Below are 26848 nucleotides of genomic sequence, written 5' to 3'. Positions count from 1 at the left end.
TGCAAAGCCAGTTCAGGACTTCCTGTGTGTTTAAAAAGGAGCTGTTCCATCCTAATCACAACATAAAGGGTTAAAAACAACTGTTAACTTGTGTTTAGGAAGTGAGGACTCTTTATCCCTTCCTTTGTGCTAAGATTAGATTAAAGGCTCTTGAGTTCCTTGGTCAGAGAGGAAGGGACTTTGGAGATCCTCAAACTTCACTTCCATTCCACTCCTTGCTGGGTGCTTTGATGCACAGAATTGTTTTACTTAATTTCTCTGGGTTTTCTTGTCCTCATCTGTAAGGTAGGGGAAGTGTAAGGCCCAGACAGAAAAGTCTAATGAATGGAGTTGGGACTACCTCCTAATCTTTCAGTGGGCCTTTGGTGTCAACCTGTGACCAGCAGGTGGAGCCCGCAACCCACTTCACCAGCACCATATGCACAGCCAGCCTGACCCTAGAAGAGAGGCATTCGTTGCACTGGCCAGCCTTCACCAGAGTTCAGGGTGGGTGCTGCCTCCCCACAGATCAGTGGTGCCCTCAGGCTCAGCAGGAAAGCAAAAGAAACCAGCTGTTACTTACACCCAGCTCTCCCGAAAAGTTGTGATGTGTGGATTCACAGAACTCAGAGTGCAGGTGGCAGCCATGAGTAGTGTTGGTGGTTTGCACCAGTCTCTGCATACCCTCTGTGCTTGTTGATGGAACCACACCACCACTTGAGCAGCTGAAATTTACAAAGGTTAACTGACTCACCCATGTTCCCCTGCAAGCGATGAAACCAGGGCTCAAACAAGTCGTACAAGCTGAGGCCTAGAAGTTTTCCTAGAGACGGTAGGGCTCCTGGTTAGCCATGCTCTGGACCTGACTCTAAAGCTAAGGTTGGTCACTATTCAGGAAGCAGATGGGACAAAGGAATGCATGTGTTTACCTGCAATTCCCCTGCACTCCTGCCTGGTTTGTTTGTGTTACAAACAAAGACCTTGGGGCCTAGGGCACTTCAGCATCTCCTCAAAAGACAGTGAGAGTTGCAGCATCCCATCCAAGGCACCAATTGTACTGAAGAACCCAATCCAGCCCCAGGAGAACCACAAAACATTGGTCCTGGGGTTTGGTGTCTCAGGGGCTAGGGCCACTTGCTGCTCCCACAGATTCCCTAGAAGAAAATCCAGCTAGCTTTGTCTCCTCCTAGGCCACAGCCATACCGGACATTGAAAGAATCAGACAGCGCAGAAGGTGATGAGACTGACAGTCCAGAGCAGCTAGTTCGGGGACCCTGGGGGCCTACTCCTGCTCCACCTGACCGAGCTGCCAGCATTGACCTTCTAGAAGATGTCTTCAGCAGCCTAGACATGGAGGCACCACTGCAGCCGCTGGGCCAAGCCAAGAGCCTGGAGGATCTCCGGGCCCCCAAAGACTTGCGGGAACAGCCAGGGAGCTTTGATTACCAGGTATGGTGGGAGTAGGGCACAGTAGCTGATAGGGTGTCTCCTGATGGAATAGGTTCTCCACATCACTATAGAAGGGATCAGGAAGATGGGGCATTCCACCCCCACACTCCCCACCCGTCTTAAGTCAATACTTCAATCCCACCCCATTTCCAGCAGCTCACTGTATTGCCAGCTATCTTGAGGAGCTATCCTGCTAGCACAGCAGGGGGTGTCTGCCTGCCTCCATTCTTATCTGAGAGCTGGCTGCTGCCAGGCTTGTCCTAGCCCACCAGGGCTCCTTGGATCAAACTCCTAAGCTCTGGATTGGTTCTCCCAGTGTGACTATCAGTCACCTCCCCTCTCTGGGGTCCATAGATTATCCCACCTGCTGGGAATGAAGCTGCTCTAGTCTAGCACAGGTCAAATGGCCTACAAGTGGCAGGCATGGTCAAGACTCAAATCTTCTCTGGCTCATGTGCCTTCCACCAGGCCTAGAGCCACACTTGCTCTTTTGTGAGTAACCAAAGATATCGCAATCTCTGAACTGCTAAAAGGCCCAAGCCCTTGTTAGGTGGCCCACAGATGGAGACATCTTCCTGAAACTGCTTGGTAAGCATAGGCTTTTGAAAAAAGATGGGAGATTCCTCTGCATTCCCTTTGTGGGACACAGTAGGGCTTGGAGTCCAGGTAGATAGGCCTGGGTCTCTGTAGGTGTCCTGAATACTGCAATTCCTCCCAGTCCCAGGAGCTATGCGCTTGGCATACAGGAAGGGTTGGGAGCAAACGCATACTTTGTACTGTTGCCTGGGCCAACCAGTAGTCATCACTTCCTCCCTCCTTCCCCACAGAGGCTGGACCTGTGCAGAAGTGAGAGGGGCCTTAGCATGGCTGCAGCTTTGAAGTTTGCTCATCCATATACTAAGCTCTGGAGTCTGGGTCAGGATGACATGGCCATCCCCAGCAAGCCCTCCATGACCTCTCCTGAGAAGCCCTCAGCTCTGCTTGGAACTTCCTCAGCCCTGCCTCTCAGATCCCAGAACCAGGAGGGCATCCTGAGCCCCAACATCAAGGAGGAGACTCCTATCCCAACTCCAGGCAGTATCACCATTCCCAGGCCACAAGGCAGAAAGACCCCTGAGCTGGGCATTGTGCCTCCACCACCCATTGCCCGGCCAGCCAAGCTCCAGGCTGCTGGCGTCCCACTTGGTGACTTTTCTTCAGAGCCACTGCAGATGGACCGGGAAAGACAAGCTGCTCAGGGCCCAGCCCTCTTGTCAGGACTGCTCCCCAGAGCTGTCCCCCAAGGCCCCACAGAACCTGTGCAACCACACAGCCCAGCCCCAGGAGCTGCAGGCACAGGCAGTGATGCCCTGCTTGCTCTCCTGGACCCACTCAACACAGCCTGGACAGGCAGCACCGTCCCATCACATCCTGCTACTCCCAGTGTAGCCACCCCATTCACCCCCCAGCTCAGCTTCCCCCCAACATTGACACCCACCCCTTTTGCACAGACACCACTCAATCCCTTTGTCCCATCTGTGCCAGTAGTGCCACCCACCATACCCCTGGGCTCTACCCCAGCCAGGCCTTTTGGGACGCCTCCAGCATCCCTGGGGCCGGCATATGCACCTAACATTCTACTGTCTGGTTCTAGCTTCTATGCCCCTCACAGGTCTCAGCCTAATCTCTCTGCTCTCTCTATGCCCAATCTCTTTGGCCAGATCCCAATGGGTGCCCACACTAGTCCCCTGCAGCCACTTGGGCCCCCAGCTGTTGACCCCTCCAGGATCCGAACATTACCTCTGGCCCGCTCAAGTGCCAGGGCTGCTGAGGCCAAGCAGGGGTTGGCCCTGAGGCCTGGTGAATCCCCACTGCTGCCTCCCAGACCACCCCAGAGTCTACAGCCAACCCTGCAGCCCTCTGCTTCTGCACAGGCCAGAGACCCCTTTGAGGATTTGCTACGAAAAACCAAGCAAGATGTGAGCCCAAGCCCAGCCCCAGCCCTGGCTCCAGCCTCCACCTCGGTGGAGCAGCTCCGCAGGCAGTGGGAGACCTTCGAGTGAGCAGGCCTCTGCCACTGTCCAGTACCGTGCCTCCCCAATGTCCCGTTTCTGACCAGGCTTCTCTGGGGCAAAGGAACTCTCTCTGCCCCTCTCCTCCACAGCCCATCTCTTGAGGCCTGGCCCTGGGAATGGTACCATCCTAGAAGAGCTGCCTGCCACCGCCCTCGGCACCCTGTGTGGGTTTTGCACTATATGTCAGCTGGGCCAGCCGTGTCCCATCACCTTCCCTTCCATAGCCCAAGAAGAGTCAAGAAGCTCAAGGCTGCTCTCAAGCCCAGCTCTCCTCCTTTGCTGGGCCCTACCCCACAGGGCAGATGTCAGTAACACCCTGTGTAAGTAAGCACATCTTTGGGGGACATGGGTGTTTTGGAGGCTGAAATGAGGACCACTCCTAGGCTGGCATTTCTCCCTGGTGGTCATCTCCAAACCTCTCTAGCAATATACTCTTTCCTGAGTCTTTGCCTAACCACCAAACTTGAGTTGTTCCTGAAGGGCCAGGGGTCTGGAGACCTAATGGTCAGCAAACCCAGCTCCAGCCAGCCCTTCCAGGGGTTGGGAACACCAGCAACTCTAATTTATAATCGAACCCCCAAATCTGAGTCTTAGGAGCTGCCCTCAGCTCTCTGCCACCCACACACCTCTGGGTTCTCATGTCAATCAAAGCTCAGAGTCAGCCTCCTGCCACTCGGAGCTTCATGGGCAGAGCTGGGCAACAGTGACCCAGATTCCAACTCTAAGGACAAGCTCCCTGCCACAGACAGAGAGGGGAGGATCAGGTGGGCCCCCCGGTTCCCCCATGGAGTGAATATACATGTGGCCTCTAAGCCTGGGGCAAGTGGGGGTCTGGAAGCCAGCCCTCCCCACTGTCTCCAGCTTCTCGCCAGCGCAGAAATTCCTGAGCCCAAGTCACCAAAGTTATAATGAAATGTTTTGTTATTGTTTCTTTGATCTTGCTTTTCCTTTTTACTTTATTGATTTGATGAATCTTGAAAATTGATTCCGTTCAATAAACCAAGGTAAAAACACAGACTAACCGTTTAAGAAAACATCCATCAGAGACATGCAGGAAATTGTGCACATTTGACCTGATTTCTCATTTCCTATGTGTAAATGGTCAGACAGCCTACCCTAGGGTTTCTGGGGGTTGGGAACAAAGGGGTGGGGTCCTTGGAGGTCCCTGTCACTTTATGAACCCTCTCTGTGTCTGAGGGGTTGTTTATGAGTCCCTGAGGCCTAGGCCAGAGATGAGCCCCTCCCCCCCCAGGGCCCTATCTTTGGGGTGTGCTCAGCTGCTGGGAAACAGTCTCCCCTGGGTCATGTCATGGGAAGCCTCCTGGCATTCTGGGCTCCACCCAAGATGAGGCAGTGCCTCAGGAGGGTGACGAGGTGTCAGCCTAGGAAACAGCATGCACCGATGGCCCACTGCACGTTGTCATCTGCCCATTTCACTGGGTAGAATTTGAAATCCCAATGATGAACTCTCTATGTGGTCAGTACAATCGGGGAGAAGGCTGTAGTTCTGAGTCCTTCAAGGAGCTCTGCAGGAGGGGAGCCTGAGCAGGTACTTCTCCATCTCTGCCAGCCATCCTGCAGAAGTAGAGGCCACTGTACTCCAGCCTATGCACACTTGAGGCTCTGAGCCACTGACCCTGTCCCTCCCAGCAAGGGAATTATGGATGGGCAAGGGGGCAGGATCTCAGCAAGAACAGTATCTACCCCAAGTGAGTGCTTGTATAGGCCACATTGGTGACAGTGATGTGGAACTGGAATGTTTCATTACACTGGCATTCCACAGGAAACAGGAGCTGGCAGCTGCAACAGTTCACCCAGGAACCTGTTTCCTCTCTCCTTTTCTAAGGGACATGGAGAGAGCTGGGAGCAAAGTGGCCCCGCCACTGCAGGGTAAGAACCAAGTGGGCGTTCTAGCTTAGCATCCAGGGTCTAATATCAAAGCTTCTACTGAACCCCCAGTACTCCCAAGTCGGAATCACCCAGCTTCCTTGTGTAAAAGGAAGCCACCAGGCATTTGCACATGGAAACAACAGTAAGAAGGTAGGCACGACTTGGTAAACAAGGATGACAAAGGGCACATCTCCAAGTCAAAGGGCTCTGGGAAGTTCACAGGAGGCTAAACCTGCAGGCCAGTGCCCTGGGGATGGGGGGTGGGGGCATCAGAAGTCAAGGCACTTAGTATCCACAGGATGTAATCTGCTTCTGCAGCCTAGCACCAGTGCAGAAGCCGCCTGCTGTCCATCCACTGGGAACTGTGTTTGGCACACAATGGAGGCCTTCCTTGGCAACAGAACTGCAGGCAAAGGGGCAGCCTTTGCCAGAGAACCACAAGATGGTGAGTCTGCAAGGGCCAGGAACAGAGGACATGGCATCTTCATTCTTCTCTCCCTCTGGCCTTGCCAAGGTCCCAAGAAGCCCTTTCAACTCTAAGCAGGCAAGACACATTCCAACACCCCAAAGGGTGTTCTTTCCATCAGACTGAAAGTTTGAACGGCTTCTGGGGTTTTCTGCCTGTCTCTCGGATCCTCAGAGTAGTCGTGTGAGGTAGGCAGACAGGTTGCTCTACTCCAGCAAAAGCCCGTCGCAGGCAGGACAGCCCAGGACATCTGCGCCTTGGTTCCTGCACGCCTGCCCTACAGACATGGCCACAGCACTGTCAAGTCTGATCTGCCCAAAAGGGCTTTTGTTCTGGAAACCAAGGAAACTCCTCCCTTTCCCTGCTTCTCCAGGGTCAGGACTGTCCTTGGAACTTGAACAAGATGTCAAGACCAAAGTCTAGGTGCTTGGGCTGTTCAGTACTAGAGACCGTGCAGCCTTGGGCTGCCCCTGTCTCAGAGGTATCCATCTGGGTTGTCCCCAGTCGTAACACATCACAATCTGCAGACCAACACATCCCTGTGTATATCCTCATTCTTCCTCTCTTCTCTTTCCTCCTCTTCCCCAGGCAGAAAAATGCACACACACACACACACACACACACACACACATGCACACACCCTGTCATATCATGGGCACCCACATATGCCCTGTATACAGCCCAGCAGGTCAGAGAAGTGTGTACTCTTTGAGCCTCCTCTGCTTCCCTGAGTTGTTCCCATTTCCTGAGTCCACAGTGGACAGGGCAAAGGCTGCCAACCGTGGGGGCACATCCTGTGGATGTCCCAGCTCTGGAAACAGTCTCCTTGGGTCTCCAGGTAGAAGTCCTACAGTAAGCCTTTAGGACCTTCAGGACATAGCACCAGCAGCCAGGCAAGCCTAGATAAGTCTCTCCTCTGGTGGCACCTTGAGGACACTATCCATCTCCAGACGAGCCCCAGCCACCTCCTGCTGACTCGGGCTGTAAGTGCCCTCAGACTGGCGGCGCTTTCTGGCAGCCAGGATTCCTGACAGAAGGCCCAGGAGGAGCAGGAGAAGGCAGGCACAGGCTGCGGGCACTGCTACCTCCAGCAGTGGGAATGGCAGAGGCGGAGGCAGGGTTTTCTGCAATAGATGGAAGACAAGAAAACTCAGAGAAGTGTCCCAGAGTTAGTGAGAGAGACAGCCCCTGGGATGTCCAAACAAAGAAGCTAGGAAGCCACCTGTCCCAGCCAATGCTAGGGGAGTGTTGCATAGCCCTGGCTAGGAGGGTAGACAGTGGACATTCCAGGAGTGCTTGTGGGGAGTGTCACAGAATTCAACAACAGTCAGCTGAAGTAAAGCAGGAACAGAAAGCAGAGCTGGAAAAAACTGAGCCCACTAATGACAAGGATAGATAGAATTCACTATGGCCTGCCTTCCTGCAAGAATTGCTCTGACAGCCCGATTTGGGGGTGAGGGCAGCATTTCTCCATTTCTAGTTACAGAGTCCCATGGTGCTCCCAGTAAAGATTCCAAGTCCCAGAATGAGAACCCCAGCAATCCAGACACCAGGGTCTGCCATTCACCAGTCTTTCGGCCTACTTACTGCCTGTCACTTGCTTACCCAATCCCAGCATTCAGCCCGGATGAAGGGAGCCCCAAAGCTATAAAGCTCACACCTTCCCCCTCTCCAGTACTTCAGCAGGAGCTGTAAAGCCATTTCCTCCCCCTGGTATGGGGGGGGTTATAGTGGGAAGGTGAGGCGGTAAAGGCTATAAAGTTCACCTTGACAGGAACTCTTCCCAGAAGCAAAGGAGACTCCTTGCTTACAGCCAGCCTGCCAGGAACTTCCCCAGACTGTCCTTTCATAACACTCTCTCAGCACCCACCACGGGCTCAGAGCCTCTCCAAAGCTGTGTGCTGATCACACAGGGCCCAGACCTCTGTCAGCTGAGCCTCCTTGGGGTAAGGGATACCAATAATGCCCAAGCCTGATCTGCTTCAGAAACTGGGCTCTGGAACCCAAGGAGACTGACCACAGAGTCCATGTTCTTGTAGTCTCGGAAGCCAGTCCCAGAGTCCACTTGGAAGACCCCAACCTGTCCCCACTGTCACTACCCTGGATATCATTGGGAAGCTCCAGACTGTGTCTGATAGATGGGGGCTCCCTAAGCTCTCCCTAAGGTGAGAACATGAGGTACTAGAAGGGGCCTAAGTATCCTCTCTCACTCTCAGCAAAGCCTGTCCACTGTCAAGTGCACAAGGGCCATGCCCTCCCTGCCCATTGTCCTTTTGCTAAGGTCTAAAGAGTCCTAGACGCCCAGCCCTGGGTACCACTCACCACCACTTCACAGAACTGGCCAGAGAATCCTGCACTGCAAGAGCATTCAAACATGCCACTGGCTACCCGGCAGGTGCCCCCATTCAAGCAAGGGCTGGCTTCACAGGGTTGATCGGGACTCTGACATCTGGAAGAGACAGCGGCTGAGAAAGCAAAGTCCTCCCACCCACAGATAATGGTCTTGGAAGTCCCAGAAGAACCAAAGACCAGTGGATCATCTGTCACTAGTCAATAAGGAACAAAACAAGGAGGACCTCGGTTCCCTTACCCAGGCTGGGAATCCCGGGGGGGGGGGGGGGGGGCAAGCTCCCAGTCAACAACACCCCAGGCCCTGGTCTCCAGACCCACCTGAGGCCAGCAAGGCCTTCCTGGCAACTGCAGTTGGTGCCTAAGGGGCCACCCTCGCAAGGGGTGCCATCCTTGCAGGTGGAGTTGAGTCTACATCCCTGAGGCAGGATCGGCAACCTGCAGAGAAATGCAAAAGCAATGAGGTGCAGGGAGGGGCCATAGCTCTTCTACCTGGGGAATACAGGCCGGCCTTCTACAGCCTTCCCCAAGAAGCAAAGGAACAGGGCCGTCATTCTGCCACTTCCCCCAACCCCACAAGAGCTGAGCTGAGGCCTTTGATAAGTGCTGACAATAAAGGGCAGTGCAAATCAGCTCCTAAACTTGAGGAGAGAGGAGAGCTAGCCCAGGGCTAGACTGCTCTGGACGCAGAAGGAAACATCATTAAGGTAGTTTGCTGCAAAGCTCCAAAATCATGCTCCCTGGTTAGTTCTGTCCTAATTCTCCCCAAACCACAATGTTGTCCTGAAATTCAAATTTTGCCGAGTATTTTAACCTGTATTTTATCTTTATGGGCACCAAACTGAACTAACTACGGAGAACTTATTCCCTCCAAACTCCAATCATGGTGAATCAGCAGTCAGCTCTACCCACTGCCACAGCTATCCCCTTGCCATCCACACCTGCAACGTGGGCCAGAGAAGCCCGGAATGCAGCGACACTCGAAGCGGCCATCCGGGCGGGCGTGGCATTGGCCCCGGACACAGGGCGATGAGCGACATGGGTCAGCTCGGACCTCGCAGCGGGGTCCTTCCCAGGCGGAGCCGCAGGAGCAAGCGAAGACATCGAAGAGGTCGTGGCAGGTGCCACCGTGCAGGCAGGGCGAAGGCGTGCATACGGGCCCGCCCCGGCAGCCGAGGTTCACGGCGGGAGACCCGGGCCAGGCCACGAAGTGCTCGCGTGCCCCAGACATCACGCCTGATCGCGGTGGCGCCAAGGGTAACGGGAGGCCGCCGAGCGCCACACGGCCCAGGCACCCCGTGAAGTTCTCGGCCAATAGCAGAGGCACGGCACCTGGGCCCTGAAGGAAGCCCAGGTCGCCGCCCAAGCCGTGTAAAGCCACGGGAGTTTCCGCGCCGTCCATCCACAGCAGCCAGCGCGAGGCGGCGGCCTCTGGGAACTCCCGGGCTAGGCGCACGCGATGCCAGGCACCGTCAGCTACGCGCGGCCCGGGCGCGGGCAGCACCGAGCCCGCCACATCTACTAACAGCGAGCCATTGCAAACCGCCAGCCAGATATTGGAGTGGGCACCCGCAGCGGAGGCAGCACGCAGCAGCCCAGCCTCGGGGTCGCGTGTGCGGAAGGCCAGGGTGAGCCCGCTGAGCGCAAGCGATGAGGACACATTGTGGCCAGTGAACACAACAGGGGGGCCCTCGCGGAACGTGGCCTCAGCCACACCTGCAGAGAGGGTGGGGGAGGGAGAGAGGGAGAGAGAGAGAGAGAGAGAGTCGCTGGGAAATGACCTGCCAGACTTCTCCTACACCACCCTGTCCCCAAGCGTGCAGGTGGTAGGGTCCACAATCCACAACTGTTGAGCCAGGCAGGCACCCACCTGTCACCTGATCTCAGAAACTGCAGCTCCCTCTTCCACCCCTTATGCATTCTCCACCTGGAGGGAATCAGTTCCAGGGTAATCCTAAGGGAAGCTCAATACCTGGTACCCTGAAGGCCCTAGACATATTAGTAATATTAACTCCTCAAAAATCTAGCCTGCTTCCGTCCTTCCTGAAGGAGGCTCGCTCTTCCCTGCGCATCCTTCTCCTCCTTACCCTCTGTAAGTCTGACAGTTGATAGACTGCCTGGCATATAGGAGGCTTTGGGTTCCATTCCTAACACCCAAAAAATTGGGTAAAGGGGCCCATATTTGTAGTCCCTTAACTGGGGAAGTTGAGACAGGGGGATCACAAGTTCAAATCAAGATCACCCACTTCTTTGCTACATGGTGAGTTCAGGGCTAGCCTGAGCAATGTGAGCCCCCTTGGTCTCTGAGCTGCTTGGAGGACATCAAAACCCACACCAACTTCCCAGCCCATCTCCTGCAGCACTTTTCATAATCTTGTGTTTCAGCTGTTCAAAGAACTCTAAAACCTCACACATGCCACACACCCCTGCCCAATCTTCCTCTCCTGTGGCTCCTGTGAAGTTGCCTTGGAAACCCCAGCATATGCTCACCTCCCCTAAGAGTCTGTTTCTCAGAATGCAGTGACCCACCATATTGGGGCTGTTGGCATTCCTGGTCCACCACTCAACATCCTGTAAACCCTAAGGGATCTCTAACCATCTTCGGTACCCAGGACACAAACTCACACACAAAGCCATCTGGAACCTCCTCACAGATGGCAGGCGGCAGGCACGGCTGCCGGGGGCACCACCGCTGCTGGGCACAGGTGGGCCCTGTGAAGTTGTCTGAGCAGCTGCAGTAGAAGTCATTCCAGGTGATGTGGCATGTTCCACCATTGAGACAGGGATTGGGCTGTGGAAGAGTCGGAACATCAGTGAGCAGTCACCTCTAAGACCACCTCACCGCAGAGTCAGAGTCAATAGGAGCCTGTCACCACCCCTACCCTGCAGATGTAGGCACGTAGAGGTGAAGCCATTCATCTGAGGGCCCAGCTAAAGAGGCTAATCTAGTCTGTATGAGGTTATTCCAGCTGGTGAGCCTCCATGTCTCTTTCCTCCAAGGCTGTCATCTGGGACTGATACAAAGGGGACCTTGAGAAGGAAAGAACAACTGGACAGGGAGGAGATGGGGTACTCTTGCCCTGCCACTCTGGTCACAGGAATGTGAGTGGCTCATGTGGCTGTCTTGGGTCTCAGTTCTCTGTCATAGCACAGATTCTAGCTTAGGACCCCCTCCCAGTACTCACACTGCACATGTCCTCAGAGACACAGCCCTGGGTGAGGTTGGAGGACTGACCAGCTTCCAGTTCCCTGGGCCAACTTGAGTTCTCCATCGGAGAAGAGAAGAAGGGGAGATGGATACTGTTGAGTTGTAGGTCCTGGAGACAGCCTCGGAAGGGCCCACCCCACAGCTGGGTGTCATCGGGGTAGAACCTCCCACCCACATACAGCCACTGGCCCAGGTCCTGGAGCTGGTCAGGTCCAAAGCTGAGCATCACCAAGTGGGGGAGACCATCATCCAAGCGCCCAGGGAGGACCACAGCAGGATGACCCAGCACCTCAGCCTGGATCTGGCCTTCCCTCAGGGACACAGTTAAGCTAGCAACTGAATCGTTGGCAAACTGGAGCAACAGGCCGGCAGGTTCACGAGTGCGGAGGAAAAAGGACACAGTGAGGTTTGGGCCTAGCAGCTGGCGGAGCAGGAAGGAGGCTGAGCTCATGGTGCCACCCAAGCCAAAGGTGGCAGCAGGAACCTCTGTAGGGAGAAACAGTGCTGGAGTGAGGCCATCAGGCTTAGGGGCCCAGCATCAATGCTACCTCCCCACCTGCTACCTCCTCACCATCAGTGCATGTGGACCCATGGTAAGGTCTTGGGCAGTCGCAGCGGAAGTGAGTCCACAGGTCCACACAGGTCCCTCCATGGGCACAGGGCAGAGGTTGGCAAGGTTCCCTGCGCTCACAACCCAGGAGCACATTTCCCTTAAGCTCCTCAGGCAGCAGAAGGTGCCCTTCCACACGCACATCCTGGAAGCAGCCAGCAAAGGCTCCGCCACCCAGATGGATGGAGTAGGGACCCGGAGACCCAGAAGCCACTGAGGCTGTAGGACCTGTAGCCACAGGGCCAGAGGCCACACAGAGCTGGCCAGGGCAGCCATCGTGCCAGAGCCGCAGCTCCAGGGTTCCCAGGCCGAGTGTCACTTCCACCTGGTGCCAATGCCCATCATATAAGGTTAGGTCTGGCAGTCTAAGGACAAGCACAGCGGTACCATGTCTCCAGAGTGTGGCTTGGAGCGAGGCCCCCACCAGAACCAGCTCTAAGCTGTCCTGAGTGTCCTTGAGAGTAGCAAGGGTTCCAGCAAGCACTGTGGTCCGAAATCTCAGTGCCAGACCCAGGGAGGCACCAGCTGGTACCAATCCCCACACAGAACTTCCAGGCACAACTGAAAAGGTAGTATTCTGGCCACAGAAAGGCCCATAGGTCCCAGGTGGGCAGCGGCAGAAATAACTGTGGAGTCCAGACTTGAAGGTGGGGATACAGGTGGCAACCAGTGGGCAGGTGTGGCCCTGGCAGCCTGTGAGCTGCACAGAGCAGTCATGTCCACCCCAGGCCTCGGGGCACTGGCAGATGTAGCCTGCTACAATGTCGCTGCAGGTTCCACCATGCAGGCATGGCTCTGACTGGCATTCATCCATATCTTCCTGACATGTCAGGCCTAAAGGGGAGAGATCAGCCAAGCGTCGCTACACCGTGCCAGAGCCACGGTCTCCGACCAGAACTCACACGCCTCATGGTGATGCTGACCTCAGCACCTACACACCAGGTCCCCCAGGGTTCCCAACCCTGGCCATGTCTGAAAAGTCTCCATGCCATGTGGGTCTGACTTGGGGAAGCGCTCTCTGGCTCCACGTCTTCCACCCCATGCCTCTGGCTTTGCCAGATCTGGCAGCCTTCAGGTCAGCTGCCTTCAGAAGTTCCTTCCCATCCATCTCCAGAGTAACCAGAGGCCTCTTTCCAAGGTGTCACCCCGATACACACCTTTGCTGCATATGACCCAGCCACTCACCTTGGTGTTCAAGACTGTCATAGGCTAGGCCTACCAGGCCCTCAAGCCTCAGCCTTGGCCTCTGAAAGCCTTGAACTTGCTATTATTCTAAGTATTTCCTGGAAAACCACGCCTCAACTGTCCTTACTATTTTCAAATGCCTCCTCATCCTGCATAGCCCACAGAGGGCTCCAGTTTTCCCTCATAGAGGGTTTGTTTGCAGGTGAGTGGCTGCGTCTTATGCACCAAAGGAGTACAGCCAGATGACATCTTGGAAAGAAACCTCTGGTTTGTCTGGAGATGGGTGGGGAGGTGTGAGATGGCATCCTGATTCCGGTAGGCCAAAGCCCTGGTGGCTCTAAGGTGCTTCCCTAAACTCCCAGGAGGTCAGGCCCCTCACATGTAGCTATGCCTCCTACAGCTGCCTGTAGAGAGGTTTGCAGCCATCAGTCACGTAGAAGCAGGACCACCCCCTCCCATAAGTAGATGAGGTCTTCCCAAGCTCTCAGGCCAAGCCAATAGGAAGTACCTGCCGTCAGACCCTGACCCACCCCAACCAAGACTGTATGTAAGAATCCTATCCAGAAGGAATAAAGGTGTGCAGGAATCACTCCATTGTCTGAGAACTCCCGTCATAAGAGCGGTATGCGTGGAGAACTGCTGCGTGGAGAAGAGATCTGCTCTCCCGAGCTCCCTTGCACACCCCTGGCCAGCTCTTCAGCTGGTTTAGCCTGACCCAACATCCTGGAGCAACTGAAGCAGAAATGGAGGTGGAGCAGCTCCAGCAGTGGAGGCTGTGGATGCAGTTCTCCCTCCCTGCCCGAGGTCTCTCCCCTTTGTCTGAACCCATGCACCTGGCCGGACCAGAGATCTCCATGGAAAGCCTCCAGTACGCAGGCCCATGGGGAGGAAGCGCTAAAGGTAGCTGACCTAACGGCTGCCAGATCAGTTCAAAGACCCAAACCCACCATCACTCAGACAGGGCTCCCCAGAGCCTGAATCCGTCCTTAGTACCCAGTGAAAGGGGTTGGCAGAGCCTTTGTAGACACGGAGCATCCGCAGGGGTACCACGGAGCACAGCAAGCATCCTAGGGCTCACTCCTCAGTCCCTCTACCCTGGAGTCTGACCCAGGGTACTGCCTGAAAGGTGCCACCCCATCTTCCCTTTCATGATTGAAAGGCAAAGAGTTCAGCCAGAACCTTCACAACACAAACAGAGGCCATCTTCACCCCCACACCTCAGCTGTAGAGACCCAGGCCCGGAGGAGTCCATGAGGATAAGTCAGCCCTCCTCACAATCACCAGGCACCCGCTGTAAACTCTTCCTTTGAGAGGCCCCAATCCTCCTACCTGCTAGGAGCCACAGGCTCCCCAGAAAAGGGCCCAGCACCCACAGCCCCATCATCACCTACAGATGCACCAAGGCTTAGGAACAGGGCTCCCGGTCTGGCCTGCGTCCTTCTGAGCCAACTCAGGAATGCCAGGTTGACCTTCCAGTCCAGAGCCTTTTGGTGTCTCAAGGGAGGCTGGGCTCTGTGCCCAGCCTCACAGCTAGGATCTCTCCTCCAGGACTCTGAACTCAGAGCCCTCCCTCCCTGTCAGTCACTAACTGTCTAACTAGAAAGATCTAGGTTCCCACAGACACTGTTTAGGACACTTCTCTCCAGTCTTCACTGCCACGTCCGTGAGATAGGGATGGTAAACGCTCTCTTGTGAGACTATGGAGGGGTGGGCCATTGAAGGAGGATGTGGAAGGGAGGAACTCAAGCAATAGGAACAGTGGATAGGGCATGGGCCACCCAACATGGGGGGCTTTGAGCCCCAATATGTTTGAGTGGCCAAGACAGGAGAAAGGGAATGTATCTCCAGTTCCTTCCCCTAACAAAGGAAGGTGCCTCCAGAAACCTGCAGGAAAAAAGAGCCCATGTTGTGTGCTAGGCAGGAATGCCAGGCTGTGGGGGAGTGCTACCCACATTCCAGCGGGGGCAGGGACACTAGAGAGTAAAAGTCTGTGTGCAGTTCCTGAGTGTTTTTGCAGGAAGAACTTTCACACTCCAGCCACTGACGCAGGCACAGCTCCCCAGAGCCAAAGCATGTCCTCCTGAAGGCATGCACCTGTGCACAGTGCTGCCTGCTTCTGCTTGGACTGAGGCTCTATCCCTCTTTGATCTGATAGTAGGGTTCAGGGCCCCGGCCACCTGACATCCATTTATGAGCTCCAGTTCTGACTCCAGTCCAGGCCCCTGGGGTTAGTTCCCCCAGCTGGCCCTGGCTTCACAGACACTCAGTACTTACAGGGCTGAAGTCACCAGCCAACATTCACTCCCCTGGGGCAGGAGATCACCTGGCAGCCTTGGTACCACACACTCCCTGCTTCCTTCCTGACTGTACTCAAACTGACCGGTTTCTCCCCCTTAGCTGGGATTCTAGCTCGGCACGCACACCCCTCAGCTGTCACCTGTGCCGCCACAGCCACCTTTAGCCTCATTTCCTGTATGCAGCAATCCACGTTCAGCCACAAGGGACCATATGACCTCCATGCCAGAGCCACCCCAGCTGAGCACCTGTGCATCCCTCCACCCCAGCTGAGCACCTGTGCATCCCTCCACCCCAGCTGAGCACCTGTGCATCCCTCCACCCCAGCTGAGCACCTGTGCATCCCTCCACCCCAGCTGAGCACCTGTGCATCCCTCCACCCCAGCTGAGCACCTGTGTATCCATCCTGGCAATAGCACTGGAAACCATTGGGCAGGTCCTGGCAGCTGCCCCCGTTGAGACACGGTCCTGAAGCACATTCATCCACATCCACGCTGCAGTCATTCCCTGTTTTAAAAAGGGGGGGCAGGTGTGACTGCTGCCTGAACCCTCAGAGCCAGACCAGTACCAAAAGGGTCCATTTTACAACTAGGGAAATTGAGACCCAGAGAGAGAGAGGAAGGTATGGAGTCAGGTGGAGTAAAAGCCAGGTTGGATCCATCCTTGGGGTTCTAAACCCTGGCTGAGAGCTTCTCCAGCAGGTAACTCACCGGCAAAGCCCAGAGGACAGCTGCAAAGGAAGCCAGCAGCGTGGCTGAAGCTGAAGGCTCCGGGGAAGATGGCCTGAACACCCCCATACAAAGTCGGGTCAGAGCGCTGCAAGCACTGGCCCCCATTACGACAGGGATCCGAAGCGCACTCATCCTCATCCACTTCGCACCGCTCTCCACTGAAGCCTGGGACACACATGAAGACATCAGGAAACCTATGTCTAGGCAGTTCCCCTCCATGACCCAAGCCAACCCAGAGCTGGACAGGGACATCAGGATGCGGATACTGACAGAGGGACAATAGGGACTAGTAATAGCCAGCAATCACCAATTACTATGAATTCTATATACTAACATTTAGATACCCTTCTTGTGTGCCAGGTACATCATTACTCCTCACTGCAACCCAAGGGGCAGGTGCTGTTAGCAACCCCTGTTTGCAGATCAGGAAACTGTGATTCACACAAGTAGGTTGCACACGCAGGTCTCAGAGGGCTCAGACTGCGCTGATATATGCATGCAGCTTCATACCTGCCCCACCGAATAGGCAAGCATCTCTCTCCCTTACACACACACACACACACACACACACACACACACACACACACAATGGGGGGGGTTGATGAGCACACACCTGGCCAGCAGAGGCAGCGGAAGCTCCGTAAGCCATCGAGGCAGGACGCGTTGTGCGCGCAGGGCGCAGAGGCGCACTCCAGCACCTCCTGCTCACAGCGCGCGCCTTCGTAACCCGTGTCCACGCAGTCGCACCGGAAACTGGTGTGGGCGGGCGGGAGCTGAGCGCGTGCCCATCCCGCAGCCCACCTCCCCGCAGCCCGGGCACCCCGCCGAGGGCTCACCCGTTGACCAGGTTGTGACACACGCCACCGTGCGCGCACGGCTGGCTCTGGCACTCGTCCACGTCCAGCTGGCAGTTCGCGCCGGCGTATCCCGGTGCACACACGCAGCGGTAGGAACCCACACCATCCAGACACGAGCCTCCGTTCAGACAGGGCGCTGACGAGCACTCGTCCACCTCGGCCTCACAGGTCAGGCCTGGTCAGAGACAAGAGACACAGAGACCACATCTAGAGGGGCAAAAGGGGACCGACCAGCAGCTCAAATCTGCCTCAGTTACCCATTTGCCTCACTCTTTCAGAGGAAGTGCTGCCAATAGACCCAGGCAGCCGGGTAGAAACCAGAAGACCCTCCTTGTCCTGACAGCCTCACCGCGGTGGGACCAGAAAGGGCTACTGTTTAATAATGTTGACCTCAATAAGAGAGGACAGGGTCTGTTCTAGGGAGCTGGGAATGGGTGGAACAGAGGGATTCTTCAGGAACAGCTTTTTGAAAACTGAGATAAGGCTTATCATGACAGTTGGTGGCACCTGTCTTAAGGCAGAGGCATAAATGCCCTGGGGGAGGATGGAGAGAAGACAGAACCTAAGGAGAATGGCAGGAGAAAGGCATGAGGACATCAGGTACGAGGGCCCGATCAGACTCCTGCTCATCAAGAGAGGTCAGGCTTTGGGCCTGGAGAGAGTTCGGCCATAAAGAGAGCTTCCTGCTCTTCCAGAGGACCGGAGTTCCATTCCCAGCACCTTCTTTAAGCAATTCACACCTGCCTTAAGAGCAGACCTGCTTAGTTTAGCTTTCATGAAGATGTTCAGAGAACATCCCCTCACCCGGGGTTCTTCTTCGAGTACCCACATACACATGACATAATTAAATCTTAAAATAATAATAATAGTAATAAGTTGTTGGTTGGGATAATAATAGTCAATCTTTATAGTCAGTCACCTTGACCCGATTTGAAATCCTCTAAGGGACACACCTCTGGCTCTATCTGTAAGGGAGTTTACCGGAGGGTTCAACTGAAGACGGAAGATCCACCCTGAGTCTGGGAAGCACCCTCCCAGGACTGGGATCCTGGATTGAATAAAAACGGGGAGAAAACGAAGAAAGAAAGGGAAGAAAGCAACCAGAGCACCAGCATCAGAGGATACAATGTGAGCAGGTGCCTCCCCTTCCTCTGCTGTGTGGTCCATACCATTATGGACAGCATGCCCACAAGTACACTCTTCCTCGCTTTACTTGCTTCTTGTTAAGTAGTTAACCACAACCATGAAAGGGACAACCAACACAGCAGGACAGTGTGGTTCAGAAGACTGACTGGTAGCTTTGAGCAGGATGTGAGGAAGGGACCCCACAGAAGAGGGCCACTCTGGACAGGACACACTGAAGTAGGGTCACCAACTCCAGTGCTGTCTTGACTTTAAAACTGGAAGTCTCTGGTTCTTCCTAGGAATTCCCATGCCTCTGGGGAAACCCCCGAGTTCATGTTGGCCCTCCCCTGGATAGGGGTGGAGACAGAGGGAGATGGAGAATCTCCAGGTGTGGAGATTTATGAGACAGGTCCCGCCACCTAAGTGGGTTTTGTCGTGGGGGCTCAGGAACCAGCTGACCCCAGCTGGAGCACTCCCTACTTCCCAGCCACCCTCAGGACTCCTCCTTCCCATGACCCTCCAGCCCCACTCCTATCCTCTGTGCCAGGGAGAGCCAGGCCCAGGCCGCCTGGAATCCCAACTCCCCCACCCTGCTGTGAGCAGGCGGGAAATGAGTCATGAAAAGCTGCCTGCTCACATCACATTTGCGGGTATCCTGCACACACAGTGCTCACATGCCGGCTGACAGACACAGATACCCCCACAGAAGCATATACAGACTATGACACAAGCAAGTGCTTAGAGCACCCTCAGAGCTGCCCGGACAAGAGTCTCACCTGCACAGTCTTCAGTCCCTGAGACAGGAAAGACTCAGGGACTAGTGTCTCAGTCAACTCTCGCCAAGGTGCCATCTCATCCCTCCATGCCCTCCTTTCTGCAACTTGGCCCCCAGTCTGTACCATTTGCTCAGAGGGGACTTCAAACTGCCTCACAGTCTGAGCACAATGTCTAAACTAAGGGTTGATGGAGACCCCAGTATCTATACTGCAGACTCCAGACTGCACTAAATTAAACACCCTTTGAGGATCTGTTCCCAGCTGTCCCCTCCCTCCTGACACTAGGGCAGCTCTAGAAAGCAGATGTAGGAGTAGGAAGGGTGAGGTGTTCCCTGGAAGAGAGAGCCGTCTGTATCCATGCCGGTCATTATTTCTCTCTAGGGAACAAGGGTGGCAAGGGACTCATCCCCATCACAAACAGGAAAGCATCGCAGTGGATCACTGTGCCAAAATGTCTAAAGGACTGCGGTCTGAATTACATCCCGAGGCATGCCAGGGCCCATCAGGTGAGCAAGTCAGGGTCTACATGACAGCTTGACAAAGGTCTAGACTGAAGAAATGCTAGAAATAACCATCTGGACATCCTCATAAGAGCCAAAGCAGACAGGTGTGCCCTGTAAGGGATGCTTGAGGTTCATTCCCCACCTCCAGTGTGGACCACACTCAGTTCTGTGGCAGGGTCAAAAAGCATTATTTGTCAAGCAACTGGTATGTGCCAGGCCCCAGGTTAACACCCAAACACACATGCACTGATCCCACCTGCCAGGTGGACCCAAGAAACAGCAGTTGCAAGAGTGGTTAACCAAGCTGCCAGCCAGCCTGAGGCATCTCTAGACTTGAGCCAAAGTGTAATCGGGATGTTCACACTATGAGTAGCTGATGGGCCCCATGCCTACCATGGCCCAACCCTCCAAGGTGACCAGTACTATTACCTGCGTAGCCTAGGGGGCAGTGACACTCATAGTGATCTGCCAGGTTTCGGCAGGTACCCCCATGGTGGCAGGGCCGGGATGCACACTCATCAATGTCCAGTTCACAGTGGGGTCCCTGGAATCCAGGCACACAGTAGCAACGAAAGCTGTTAGGATCCGGGCCCTGGGGCACACACAGTGCACCGTGGTGACATGGTTGAGTAGCACAACCTCCAAGCTCTAAGGGCTCACAGGTATAGCCACCACTTTCTGTAGCCTGGCACTTGGTCCCCGGAGCACATGGATCTGATGCACAGACACCTGGAGTCTCTGAAGGAACCAGCCCTGTAAAAAAAAAAAAAAAGGAAAACAATCCAGCAATATAGGCAGGGTCTGCATGATACCCTCTCCCCTTACTGTTAGCCACAAGCCTAACAGTAACACAGGTCTATCCATGTTCAAGAACCTATGTGCACACCAAGGGCGTCCACAAGCTGATCACAAATGAAGAGATCTACACCTGGAGCTGAGGTGGTTTTATTTACCTATTTTGTACTTGTTTCTGAGAAGGACTATCTTGTAATCCAAGCTGATCTGGAAATTGCTATATATCCAAGAATGACCTTAAACTTCTGATCCTCCTGCTTCACCTCCCAAGTGCTGGGGTTATAGGCCTACACTACAAACCCAGGTTTGTGGAGTGCTGGGGAGTCAGTGCTGGGGCAACCATTTGGTGAAAGGAAACCATTCTCTGGACTGAGCTACAGCCTGAGCCCCTGAAGAAGGTTTTAGCTGTATCTATGGAGCAGAGATAGTGGACGGAAGGGTGGCTCCCCTGTGACAGTATTGCAGAACAGATACTGCCCAAGCTCTCTGGTAACCTCTCTACAGCACCCTTAGGAGGCTTGGACTGTCCTATGTTCTCTTTACAGACAAGCAATAGAGGCTCAAGTAAGTAAAGACTTGCTGACATCACATGATAAACTAACAAGGAATAGATGGCAATTGCCAGGTTGTTCCGCTGCCCCAGGGAAGAGCTCCTCAGGCCTGTGTCCCCTCAGCAGCCTGAAGTGGGGTGGAGGAGTCAAAGGACAGGATAGCTTCTATCCCCCCACCCTCCCCCACAACCCCCCACTGGGGGTCTGGTAACTCCATCCCTCACTGAAACCTGAGACTCTGATCTCAGCCCTGGGACAAGAAGGGGCGACTTCAAAGGCAGGACCTGGCTCAGCTTCTCTTACTCCTAACCCATCCTGGTCCTGCCTTCCTGCCAGCTTGCCTTCCAGAGGATCTCTAGCACTTACCATCCCCCACAAGCAAATACCTAAAACAAAGCAGGTCTAGTGACTTGGACCTACTCACTGATACCTACACACTTGGAGCACCGGTGTTGATTTAGAAGACAAACTCAGTGAATCTAGTTTCTTCCCTCCATCCCAGCCTGAAAGCCTTGTCACTATTAGGCCTGAGTCCAAACCCAGCTCAGAGAACCGTGATCTTCGAGACCTTGGGTGAGAGGCTTCTACTGAACACCCTCCTCCTTTTGAGTAAAAGAAGGATTCAAAGTCTCAGGTGCCAGACACAAATGTGAGGGAGAGGAGCCCTTCTACCCACCACCTGGAGTTCCAGGACCTACCCTCCCCCCTAGTTGTCATTCGGACACTAACCAGACCTGAGCATCAGGCCCTGCACCTTCCCTTCCCCCAGACCGTGAAGACCCCCTCCCCTCCAGATAAGGTTGGCAGCCTCTCCGGCGTCGTCCACATTCCATGGGGGCAGGGCATCTGCTGGCCAGATATCCAAGCTCCTCAGCAGTCTAAGCAAGATGGAAGACAGCAAGCCATGGGGATAGTGGACCCAGGGAGACATGGTTGTGCAGTGCCCTCTGCTTCTGTGACTGGACAGACTGGGAAGTCTGGGTATCCCAGGATAGATGCCCTATGGGGATGAGAAGACAATTTGATGGGAGATGGGAAGATGGTTGCGACCTGCTGCCATTAGTGGATGGAACACCTTCAGGAAAAAGCATGGTTTGACGCATCAGACAGATTCAGTGTTGTGAAGAGTCTCAAAATGATGTATAGGATGCCTTGACATCCAGGAAGCCTCCTCGAAAGGCAGTGGCCATGATGGTAAGAGGCCCTTGGCCCAAAAGGCCCCAGGAGGAGAGTGGTTATAACTCCTCTTATAAAGCACCTGACTACTGGCCCCAAGCCAAGAACTCCCATTGTAATCCCGCAACAAAGTACAGATTCTTATCTCTGTGGCCCAAGGAATCCCTCACAACCTAGAGCTTGGCCCCTAGCTCTGAATCCTCTATATTAGTGACCACAGCATCAGGGGAGGGAGGCTTTGCTCCATTCTGGGTCCTCCCAGCTCCCAGCAGAGGGCTGTTACTGTGAGAAATCCCAGAGCCCAGCCCACAGTTTGAAAGGCCGACTCTAGAGGAGCAAAGCAGGGGGGGTACAAGCAGGCCCAGAGCCTGCTCCGCCAGAACCTTCATTCGCTGCCTAGATACCTGTCACGTCCGCAGTTTTATCTGTCGTTTTACAACTCAGACAATCCTCACTTCCAGTCCCACCGCACTCCAGGGTGGCCCACGAGCCCACAGTGAACCCAGGAGGCAGATTGGGCAGGGGAGGGGAGGAGTTCTCCCTAGGGACTAGCTGGAGGGGCGGGGTTTTGTTGCCAGGACAACAAGAGGCCACTGCTTATCTTTACAAATCCCTCCTGACCTCTCAGACTGCCTGGGCTGACCTGGCAGAGGAGAGATTAACAGACACAGACACAGGATGCTGGCCCTTTCCTTCGACCTGCGCCCCGCCCCACCCTGAGGAGAGCAGGCAGGGAAACAAACGTGTGCAGTCATTGCCTGAAGTCACCTCCACCTCGTGAGTGCTGTGTACGAGGGCCAGGCATCTTTTGCCATCTTGGTATATTTGGTTTACCCTAGAAAGGGGAGACTTAAAAAAAAAAAGTTTCCCATCATAAAGAGCCTGAAAACTTGCATCTTCAGAAGCATGTGAAATTGTGTGTCAAAAAACTGTCAACCCAATATGTCCTCAGCCCTTCCTCCCCTCACCAGAAAAGTCTTAGAGGTCCGAGGAACAGTGTGTGGCTTCTTGGTCCAGAACGTGCATAGCTTATGAGAAAGCCCTGGGCTGCACCCCCAGCACTCGGGAAGTATATAAGGTATTCTGGGAAAGCAGCACCCTGTCTACCCTGAGCTTAGCATCTGGCAAGCCTCTGCACCAGTCCCAGCTTAGGAACTACTCACCTGAGCTAGTTAGTGTCCCACTTCGCCTAATGAAGCACCAGAATGAAAACCAAACTGGGGAGGAAAGGGTATATTTGGCTCACATTTCCATATGACTGTTCATCAAGGGAAGAAGTCAGGACAGAAATTCAAACAGGGCAGGAATCTGATGCAGAAGCCATGGCAGATGCTGCTTACTGGCTTGCTTCCCATGGCTGGCTCAGCCTGCTTTCCTTTAGAACCCAGGACCACCTGCCCAGGAGAGACACCCCACCCAGAATGGGCTGGGCCCTCTCCCCACCAACCACTAATTAAGAAAGTGCTGTAGAGTTTGCCCACAGCCTAACTGCAGAAACATTTTCTCAGAGGTTCAGAGGCTCCCTGCCCTCTGATGACTCTAGCTTGTGTCAAGTTGACATAAAACTAACCAGCTCAGGGCCCCAGGGGGTGAAGTGCAGTAAAGGGTCACTGACACTCAACACCCACTCATCTGGAAAAGGGAGAGACACCCCGGAAGGCAGAGAAATGTGGCGGTAATGGGGACAGAGAGTAAATGTGGTGTGGTGCCTAGAACCAATCACCATTTTCTAATATTTACCGCTACAGAGAAGCCTAGACATACTTTCAGAAATGCTCAGCCCTGAGGCCAAAGGTCTAATTCAATAACAGCAACGGCAAGCCTAGGTGCTCCCACGCAGCGCCCAGCAAGGTACATACTGGGGTTGCTAGTCCCTGGTCTCAGTGAGTGAGAGGAAGACATGCAGAGAGGGTTCAAACTTGCCCCCGGTACCGTGAACAGCTTCCCTAGTGATTATTTATGAGCTTCCCTCTAAAATTTTCTTGAGGACTAATGAGATGTCTCTTCAGGTACTGGCACTTGCTCTGGAGAGCTGATGACCTGAATCTGACCCTCAGAACACCCAGAACGGTAGAAGGAGAGAGCTAACTCCACAGTTGTCCTCTGACCTCCACACTTGGGTTTGTGTGTGTGCATGCTCACACACACACACACACACACACAAAACAACAACAACAACAAAACAATCTCCTTGATGTTGAAGGGTCCTGGCCATCCCTACATTACAGATTTACAGCATTAGTGCTTCAAGTCTGGAAACAATCGTTGGAATGAATGACGGCCTGGCCTCACTTAACAGAGGTACAAAGAAGAGCTGTGACCACCTAGAGGACCACCTCCTGCTGTGATGCTGGCCCTGTCCTGCCGCAGCACACTGCTCTGTGACCCTACACAAGCTGGAATCTTCTCTGGGCTTTGCTTACCTGTTCTGTAAACAGGTAGAAAGCCAGCTTCCCCAGGCTGCTGGGAGGGCTAAATTCTCTCCACACAGTGCCTGGTGTGATCACGCATGAGTAAAGCTTTCCAGGAGCCCAGTAGCTAGCACACCCCCACATTCTTTGGAAGTATACAGCATCCCTGTTTCTCTCCTACAACCCCACCCCTTCAGTTGGAGGAGGGGCCAGGTTTAGAGACTATTGGCTGCCCCTTTGTGCACTGGGCTCCCTGGGTGTTCAGGGAAGGGGTGGGGGTGGGAACAACCCAAGGTTCCATTGTAGTCCAAGATGCCTCATCCTCTCCATAGCAACCAGCAATCCTCTGCTGTGGAGTGGCTGGGATGGAGGGGCCCAGCTCAGAGCCTGGTAGGGATAGATGGTCAGGTCTGGTCCAGAGGCTCCAGAACCTTCATCGCCTCTGGGATGGAAATTATCTTTCAAGTCACAAAGTCCCTGGCACCTCCACTTGCTCAGTCAGCTCTGGGTACTAGCGTTTGCAGAGCTCCACTCTAACTTCAGGGGTCCCCAGAGATGGGCTCTGCACACAGAGGTCATAGAGGAATGGCCCCTGAGAGCCTGTTGAGGGGTCCGGGGGAAATATACACCTCTGCTTGCCCACATCGCAGTCCATATTTGTGAACAATCCTGAGTGTTCAGTGCAGGCCTGCTGGTGTGTGCACAACTGGCGTGTGCACAATCGGTGTATGCAGGCATGTGCTGTGTATATGGCAATACACAGGAGGTTCATTAGCAAGTTTACCAGTGAGTTCACAGGGGAGGCCGGGCATGTGCCTGTGGACACGTGTCCTGTTGTAATGTGTATCCTAGTCCATGACACACATCTGTGCAGCTGTCATGGGCATCTGTGTACTGTGCGTGAAACAGATCCAAGGTGCACAGCCCAGAACCTCATGCACTAATGTACAGACAGCCTGGAGTTGCCTGGTTTTTACACCCTCATTTGCCTCAGCTACCAGCTTCTAAGTCCCTTCCTTGACCTTTATTTGGTCTCCTCCCTAAAACACAGGGTCCTCACCATATCCAGGGTCCTCATCCTCCCTCTTTCCCCAGAAGAAGAGGCTATTGCTTTGTAGGCAGGCAGGGGGATGCCACTGGTGGGGTTCACCGATTGCAGGGGAAGCCAGGCCCTCCCCACTGCCCTTGTAACTATAGCGACCAAGCCAAAGCGTCCTTCAGACCCCCCAGTAGGAATTCCAGACTCAGTGCTGAATGCACTTGGACAAAGCCAAATTGGCTGCCTGGGCTGGCTTCAGGGAGCCCTTCCAGCATAGCTGAGGAATGCCAGAGACCTGCTGCAGGGGACACACAGATACGTGCCCCCCCCCAATCCCTAGCCATCCCAAAGACCCAGAACAGCTCTACTGGTCGCCCCTCAAGTGCTGGCAGAGGACCCATAGAAGGGAGAGATATGGGCAAGCATTTCCCCAACTCTGGTTCTCTTCCCCCTCCCCTATCCTAATGTAGCCCCACCCACATCCACACCTCCTGTTGCCAGGAAAGGCCAGTTGAACATGCAGGACAACTTACAGCCAGTTTCAGTGAGGACACGACTCTCTACACTCAATCCCCTCAGACTACAATCAAATTCCGCAGCCTGGCAACTTTACGTGTCACCTGCACTCCAGGTCAACACATGACTCCCGCAGACTCTGTGGTGATTGCCTGCGTTTTCTGAAACTTCTCCAATTCACACATTTCCATCTAGCCCGGCACATTTTCCCTGAGTCGCCCCTCACACCAAGATTCCCAGCTTTCCCCTCAACACACTACACCACACCACGCCAGGTCTCCCAGACTGGCTTCTACAGACCACACCAGCCCTCATCCTCCTGGCCCCACTGCATGGACTCCTCAGTATGAAGGTACCAGAACACTCCGAGGTCTCCAAGTGAGTCCCAAACACCCCCACTGTCCCCACACGTTCTAGGGCCCCCGGGACAATCTTCCCTCTAGATCTACCACTCTCTCAGGCCAGGCCAGCCACACTCACCCCCAGGCCCAGCCAAACTCACCAGCCGGCACCCAAGGCGGCAGCAGCAGCAGCAGCAGCAGCAGCAGCAACAGGAGGTAGGCATCTCGTCTAGAGTCCCAGATCACAGGCCCCACCAGCGCCATGGCAGCCGGCTCTGCCTGCCTGTGGGAACCTTCTGCACGGCGGGCTCCGCGCCCCTTCGTCCCTCCAACCAGCACTGCCGAAGTGGACAGAGGCCCGGCCCCTCCTCCGGCCCTCCCCCTCCGCCCCGCCTCCCGCTGCTCCTCCTGGCGCTGGATCTTCGCAGAGGGTCTGACCCACCGCACCTCGCAGACACCAGCCCCTTCGGAGGCCTCAGCTCCAGACAAGGCCCTGGGCCTGACCCTGGGTCTCAGTGCACAAGCCCTCTTGCCAGGCAGTC

The 26848-nt window shown here is 54.7% G+C and overlaps 2 protein-coding genes across 6 annotated transcripts in view; one reads left to right on the top strand and one right to left on the bottom strand.

Annotated features, from left to right (window-relative positions):
* Positions 1-4428, top strand: part of DENND1A (DENN domain containing 1A) — a 460146-nt gene extending 455718 nt beyond the window's left edge. For all 4 annotated transcript variants that reach the window (XM_080927212.1, XM_080927210.1, XM_080927211.1 and 1 more), the window contains 2 exons: positions 1170-1428; positions 2256-4428. In XM_080927212.1, coding sequence (XP_080783338.1) covers positions 1170-1428; positions 2256-3470 — 1474 coding nt within the window. In that variant the 3' untranslated portion in view covers positions 3471-4428. The remainder of the gene's footprint in view (positions 1-1169; positions 1429-2255) is intronic.
* A 2309-nt stretch (positions 4429-6737) lies between these two features.
* CRB2 (crumbs cell polarity complex component 2) lies at positions 6738-26570 on the bottom strand (the record flags this gene model as incomplete). Of its 2 annotated transcripts, XM_080927017.1 has the most annotated exons (13): positions 6738-6962; positions 8161-8287; positions 8509-8625; positions 9129-9903; positions 10813-10978; positions 11373-11881; positions 11967-12839; positions 15879-15992; positions 16196-16381; positions 16830-16969; positions 17053-17248; positions 19907-20230; positions 26468-26570. In XM_080927017.1, the coding sequence occupies 13 exons, from the start codon at positions 26568-26570 to the stop codon at positions 6738-6740; spliced, it is 3855 nt and encodes a 1284-aa protein (XP_080783143.1). The 2 variants fall into 2 exon arrangements, with proteins under 2 accessions (XP_080783143.1, XP_080783144.1); XM_080927018.1 differs by lacking the exon at positions 19907-20230.
* Between the last annotated feature and the right edge of the window lie 278 nt (positions 26571-26848).

This window comes from Micromys minutus, assembly GCF_963924665.1.
Source record: "Micromys minutus genome assembly, chromosome: 13".
Lineage (NCBI taxonomy): Eukaryota > Metazoa > Chordata > Mammalia > Rodentia > Muridae > Micromys > Micromys minutus.
The sequence above is the reverse complement of the archived record's forward strand: the minus strand, read 5'-3'. Positions and strand labels throughout refer to the sequence as shown.